The 7,500-nt window shown below is 42.2% G+C and overlaps 1 protein-coding gene across 1 annotated transcript in view; it reads left to right on the forward strand.

Moving 5' to 3' along the window:
- Nucleotides 1–7,500, forward strand: part of LOC311237157 (rod cGMP-specific 3',5'-cyclic phosphodiesterase subunit beta-like) — a gene marked incomplete at both ends in the record, with an annotated part of 77,939 nt that overhangs the window by 46,319 nt on the left and 24,120 nt on the right. The window contains 5 exons of the mRNA XM_084324963.1: nt 1–12; nt 1,910–2,059; nt 5,442–5,585; nt 7,076–7,141; nt 7,349–7,498. The exon at nt 1–12 is cut by the window's left edge and continues 36 nt beyond it. Coding sequence (XP_084181089.1) covers nt 1–12; nt 1,910–2,059; nt 5,442–5,585; nt 7,076–7,141; nt 7,349–7,498 — 522 coding nt within the window. The remainder of the gene's footprint in view (nt 13–1,909; nt 2,060–5,441; nt 5,586–7,075; nt 7,142–7,348; nt 7,499–7,500) is intronic.

The raw sequence follows: 7,500 nt of genomic DNA on the forward strand, positions 1-7,500 counted from the left end.
TTCAATTTTCAGGTAACGGATGCAAAATGACTCACTTGTTCAAGGAGCGTTAAGCTTTTCCAAAGACCTAATGTCTGTCATTGCTCCATGTTCTCAGCCCGCACCCATTTGCCTGCCTCATCATAAAGGCCTTGAACAGTGTCAGGCTGATCATGTAGAATACATTTTTCAAATGCCTGTACTAGAGAGACTTTAGAATGAACAACAAGCTCTTACTACATCCCCTTAACAAGGATCAGCTTGTGTCACAGTGGCCACAATTGGTTCCATTCCATTAACACTTTCAGTGCCAGCAGGGGGCGCACGATTTAGTGCTTGAGTGCCACCACCCACTTCAATGATAGCGCTCTCATATTTGCGAACGCATAAACTACATCTTAAATTATGGCTATGTGTCTAATCTGGCCGTCGCTTATCAATGACTTGTTTGCAGTCAACATTGTCGAAACGGATTGTTTTTTAATCGGTTCATTTCCGTTTTATACCATTTTGAAAAACACTCGTTTTTTGAAAGTTTCAGGATAAACGCCCTTTACTGGAATATTCTGGAATACACAAAAAACGTTGTCATTTTTCGGCCTATTTATGAATCGTTTTCAAATAAACGCTAGATTATCGATAGTATATGTGTACTTATGCACGCTATAGAAGCACATAGGGCACATGTTGATATCTCTGTGAAAAAAGCTCTGATTATCCTAAGACTGGTAAAATAGATTCCTTACCTCAGATCAGATGTTCTCCAAAAAGATTATTCCAATTCCTGATTGCCATTCCAAATATCGATCGCGTTTATTGATCCAACGCTGGGTACTGGAAATATGTATTCCACGCTGTTCTGGGGCTCTGCAATGAATCCGATCGAATCGGGTGACTTGTCTGAGAAGTAAAATGAGGAAGCAGGATTTCCCCCCCCCCCATGCATTTCATTCAATCCATTCCAAAGGGGTGCAGTACCACAGGGAGAGACGATAGGGGGCGGTATTTTCCCAATGGAGCTCAGAAAGAGTTTGCAGCACTAACGTGAGGCTAGATTGATGAAATATGAATTCAAATCGCTAATTAAAAAAAACAAGATCTATCGTCATTGGCACTGAACGGTCGACATGAACAAATGAGATATCTCGTTGTTGGCACTCAAAGTGTTAAGGTGTGCCCAGTGCCAAGGCTCTGGTGTCATTCATACTGGCTCACCGGAATGGAACCATAATTAACTCTTTGATGGCCACCAGCTTTCGCCATCTGCACGGTTTGGCGCCAGCGTTATTGACCATTTTAGCGATGTTTGCAGACCCATCATGTGTTCTGTATTATAGCTATGGAGACAATCATTTTACAGGCATTGTTCATAGTCCATTACTGACTAATAAGTTCATTTCTACACACTAGTTTGTTACACGCTAAACATCGCCCCATTTCCAAAATAATCCAGTCTTTTTCCATAGATCGCGAGATATGACACATTATATGCAATATGCCCAAATCTTTCTGGTTGATCCCCTGAAGCCCCAAATACTCCCAAAATCAAAGGTATATACCATGTACATATGTGTCTTCACAAAATCATCAAGGGGGGGGGGGGGTCGTTTTAACTCAAAACTGTGATCGTTACCAAAAGCAAGTTTTACGTCCGGTAAACTACGACACTGTGATCGGTACAGAAGCATGTTTTATCGTTGTGTTATCGTTCACCAAAGTTAATGTTATCAGTTACACCTGTGCTTACCCTGCTATGACACATCAAAATGGCTGCAGTGAAAAAGGTCTATTGTTTTGAAATAAGATAAAATAGGTGGAGGGAGGTGGACAGGGAGAGAAGATTGGTCAGTGGTGACACAGTCCAGGCATCTCACTTTCACAGACATAAAAGACAATTGAATTGAATTGCCTTTTGTTTCCGATGTTGCAGAAAGAGCCACTGGATAGCAGTGGTTGGACCATAAAGAACGTTCTGTGTCTGCCAATCGTCAACAAAAAGGAAGAGATTGTGGGCGTGGCCACCTTCTACAACAGGAAGGATGGCAAACCGTTCGATGAACAGGATGAACAACTCATGGAGGTAGACCCTGTGAAAGATCTGTCCAAATATAACTCGAAATAGAATGGAGCCATTCAAGAGATAGTATAATGTATTGAAAGCAAGCCTTAGTTAAAGGGGCTCTAGATCATATTGAGCCACTAGATGTCCCACTAGAGCACCAGCATGTCAGCATGTCTCAAGTAGCAGAACGTTTATCCAATCGGGTGCATTCCATGTGTGGACATGGGAAGTAGGGTGGGGATACAGACATGCAACATGTAAACAACATTTATTTTGGAAATTATCTTATTCCACACCTTTCTAAAAGCTCTGTGAATGTATTATTATTATTATTATTTAAAAATGATTAGTCTACATAAACATGTTATCTATAGCACCTTTAACACATTCGGGGCCATTGGGATTAGATCTATGAGGCCAGCTTTTCATTACAAGTTGTCACTGTGCGTGAGGTTGTTTGTAGAGCTAAATCTATATTTTATATTATTGCTATGTGTCCATTGTCATTGTCAATTGACAGTATAAGGGCTTGTGTCCACAGCGGACGTTTTATGAGTTGTCAGCTCCTTTCTGTCATTCATTTCTATGCTACAGGCGCGCTCCTTTTCCCAGCGCCGCGCCTGGCGTTTATGCGCTCTCGGCGGTAGCGCTCCCAGCGCATAAAGTTGAAACTAGTTAAACTTTTGGAGAGGAGCGCCGCTCATCAAGGTAACTTTTTACGACTGACCAATCAACATCGAGGAAGTGGGGGAGCCGCGGCAGTCGCGAGACTCAGGAAAACGCTCTGAGCTTTTTTTTTTTGCTTTTCAAAGCGGTCCGCCTTGAAAAAAACCTCCACTATGGACACAAGCCCTAAACCTTCCCTTCAATAGGCCATAAATAAATAATTTCATCAATACGTTCCCGTTTTATAGCATCGTGAATATGAACGTTATATCGGAATGGTCTGGGGTAATTCCTGCAAAGCTAGTTATAGGGCGCTAAGCTAATAATGTTAAATCGATTGGCGTTTCGGCCCTACACAAGCTAGAGTTAAAAATCTAAATGCATATGATCGGTATCATGTTCCACCATGAATGCATGAAAGGGGGGGGGGGGGGGGGGTCGTTTCTGATTATTGATTACCAATAACGGCATTCGTTATTGCAACATCATACGCTGACCGGGTGGATGGCTATGAGAACAAGGCCCGATCAGGCTGAAATTGACGTCAAATCGCTCTTACCTGTGGCCGGTTGGATTCCAAAAAGAATTTCCCAGTTATTTGATCGCCATCTGGTAGATTGATATGTCCATTGGCTGATGCTATATTCCTTTACTGCATACTGAATTCGGCGTCGCAAAAAGTATTCCAGGCGATCTGGTGAAGCCATAGCTTTAGGCTAACAGAAAAGCGAACCCAGAGCGAAAAAAAAGTTACACCCGGTCTGCAACAGGGGAAACTGCAAGACAGCGCCAATACCAGGATCTGGCCGGTACTGCACTTTCGGAGTCCCAATGTGCCTTTTTCAGCCAAAATACAGCTCTAATAATAATAATAATAATAAATCAAATTTATATAGCGCCTTTCATAGAACCCAAGGTCGCTTTACAATCAGGACAAAAAATAGGGCAAGGAAAGTAGGGGGGGAGGGGGAAGAGGGGATGAGGGAAAGTAGGGGATAATGGACCTAATTTAATCTAAAACTAACTGATGGGGAAAGCCTTGGTGAAGAGGTGTGTTTTTAGAGCGGATTTGAAGGTGTCCAGGGTTGGGGCGTTGCGGATTTCGGGGGGGAGAGAGTTCCAGAGGGTAGGGGACGCCACGCTGAAGGCTCTGTCCCCAAAAGTCCGTAACCTGGTGCGAGGGATGGAGAGGAGACCTAGATCAGAGGATCGTAGGTTCCGGGATGGAGTGTACTGGTGGAGGAGATCAGACAGGTACCGGGGGGCGAGGGCATGGAGGGATTTGTAGGTGAGGAGCAGGAGTTTGAAGGTGATGCGGAACCTGACTGGAAGCCAGTGGAGATGGATGAGGGTGGGGGTGATGTGCTGCCAGGGCTTGGTGTGAGTGAGAACCCTGGCAGCTGAGTTCTGGACATACTGGAGCCTGTCCAGGGCTTTGCTGGGTACCCCGAACAGGACTCCATTACAATAGTCCAACCGGGAGGTGACAAATGAGTGGATCAGGGTCTCCGCCACAGAGTCTGAGAGTGAGGGTCGGAGACGGGAGATGTTCCTGAGGTGGTAGAAGGCAGACTTGGTGACAGATTTGATGTGGGAGTGAAATGAAAGTGTGGAGTCAAGGGTGACGCCCAGGTTACGGACTTCGAGAGACGGGGAGATGGAACAGCCGTCAACGTGGAGGAGGAGATCTCCAACCTTCCCGAGCAGTGCCTTGGGGGCCACAACCATGAGCTCTGTCTTTTTGCTGTTGAGTTTAAGTAATTTGGTTGCCATCCAGGTTTTTATAGCGTGGAGGCAGTTGACTACAGACTGTGGGGGGAGCTGGGAGGATGGTGAGGTGCTGATGTAGAGCTGAGTATCATCAGCATAACAGCTCTGTGACATTGAGTAGGATATTAAAATGGAATAAAAGCAAAAGCGAGTTTACCACGTATATATACGTGCTTGGCCTTCAAAGGATGTCGCCCAATCACGTATACATACGTGGTTGGCCAGGAATGTGTTAAGACAGGTTGTGTTACTCACTCTGAACTGAACCACCATGTTGACAGCAGCCTCTAGATCAGTGATTCCTGACATAAATACTATAGTGATTCACCATGCACTACATAAATACTATAGTGATTCACTATGCACTACATAAATACTATAGTGATTCACCATGCACTACAGAAATACTATAGTGATTCAACATGCACTACATAAATACTATAGTGATTCACCATGCACTACATAAATACTATAGTGATTCACCATGCACTACATAAATACTACAGTGATTCATCACCATGCACTACATAAATACTACAGTGATTCATCATGCACTACATAAATACTATAGTGATTCACCATGCACTACATAAATACTATAGTGATTCACTATATGCACTACATAAATACTATAGTGATTCACCATGCACTACATAAATACTATAGTGATTCACCATGCACTACATAAATACTATAGTGATTCACTATGCACTACATAAATACTATAGTGATTCACCATGCACTACATAAATACTATAGTGATTGAACATGCACTACAGAAATACTATAGTGATTCAACATGCACTACAGAAATACTATGGATAAATCACTCTATTTCTGTGGTAAAACCCTAGCTATAGTGTGTATGAATACTACAGTATAGGTTTGACTATAGTTCATTTTCTACAGGACGTGTGGTGCTGTTGATACCAGTCTTCTGCTCCTCTCTCCCTTCATCCTACAGGCATTGACCCAGTTCCTGGGGTGGTCAGCCTTGAACACTGATACCTATGATAAAATGAACAAGATTGAGAACAGGAAAGACATCGCCCAGGACATGGTGCTCTACCACGTCAGGTGTCGTGATGACGAGATCCAGAATGTTCTGGTTAGTACGGTGACAGCTGCCGTCATGCCTGGGAAGATTGTTGTCAATTGAGTTCAGATGAAGAACCGTATTGACACTACGTTTTAAGTTTTCAGAGGAACAATGTTTTCAAACGTTATCTGTTGAGATGGTAAGTTAGAATGTTGTGTTCATTCATAGTTAAAGACTTGAGGTTGAGTACTTTCTTGTCAACCTCAACACAGCCACACCAAGTGATTTGGGTTGACTTTACGACTGCAAATACTCTCCATAAAGGTTCAGTTACATGGTTCTTCAGTGTGAGGGGTCAATTAGTAGTCATTTAAAAAAGTATCATGGTATTTCAATCGTTCTTTGGTCACTACAATGATGGTAGTGACCAATAAATGATACCATGGTATTACCATTGGCATCATGGTTTAAATTGGATTATGCCATGGTGTGGTACCATAACTTTAAAAATAAAACTGAAATCACCATCATTCTACCATGATATTTATATTGTAAGGGCTATGAGGTTGATTGTTTCGATGTGATTTCATTTTAATTAATACATTTAATTACAATGCCTGCTAAAATCAGATGGACACCTCAAATGAAGTTCATCATCCCTTTGTAGTGATTCAGCCATCAAAGGGGTTCTGCCTATTATACTGCCAGCTACACTAGCTACAAAACAGTTAGTGCTAGCCATGCTAATGTAGAATGTACAATTAATTTAGTTCATGGAATAAAAGGTCAAACAACCAGGTAGCTACTTGTTTTGCTATCCTTTCACTGTATTGTCTTACATACAACCTCACGTGTTTGCTAGTCTCACAGAACACACTGTATTGTCTTACATACAACCTCACGTGTTTAATAGTCTCACACTGTATTGTCTTACATACAACCTCACGTGTTTGCTAGTCTCACGGAACACACTCTATCGTCTTACATACAACCTCATGTGTTTGGTATTCTCACACTGTATTGTCTTACATACAACCTCATGTGTTTGCTAGTCTCACAGAACACACTGTCAAGTCAAGTCAAGTCAAGAGTTTTAATTGTCACGGCATACAGGTATACAATGAAATGCGGGTGGTCTTGCCCGCAACGATGTGCAATACAGTGGTACATATAATAGAATCAAAAGAAGAAAACAACATTGTGCAGTAACAGGTAGCAGGTAACATGGAGTGACATCTCGGTATCTGTACATAGTTATTTACAGATTTACAGTCTCACACTGTATTGTCTTACATACAACCTCACATGTTTAATAGTCTCACACTGTATTGTCTTACATACAACCTCACGTGTTTAATAGTCTCACACTGTATTGTCTTACATACAACCTCACATGTTTAATAGTCTCACACTGTATTGTCTTGCATACAACCTCACGTGTTTACTAGTCTCATGGAATATACTGTATTGTCTTACATACAACCTCACGTGTTTCTAGTCTCACGGAACACACTGTATTGTCTTACATACAACCTCACGTGTTTGCTAATCTCTCACAGAACACACGGGAAGTGTATGGCCTCGAGCCCAGGGATTGTGAAGAGGATGAACTCCACCAGATTCTGGTAATATCAACGCTGTAACAATATACTGTATACAGAATAACATGCCCACTCTACCCTCTGCTTGTCCTTTGGTTTCAAATTTGAACCTTAATAAAAGTATTTGATTAACCGCAAAATGTCAAATTCAAAACAGATTTTCTATTCTATTCACTTTGCTCTGCCCTGCCCTATTCTATTCTATTCCATTCTACGCTGTTCTGTACTCAGAAAAAAGATCTGCCACAGCTAATAAAGAAGTTTGAGATCTATGAGTTCCACTTCTCAGACTTGAAGTGCACAGAAATGGAGCTGGTGAAGTGTGCCATCCAGATGTACTACGAGGTGGGAGTGGTCAAGAAGTTTCAGATCCCTCAGGAGGT

Source organism: Notolepis coatsorum, assembly GCF_963971535.1.
Source record: "Notolepis coatsorum genome assembly, chromosome: 11".
Classification (NCBI taxonomy): domain Eukaryota; kingdom Metazoa; phylum Chordata; class Actinopteri; order Aulopiformes; family Paralepididae; genus Notolepis; species Notolepis coatsorum.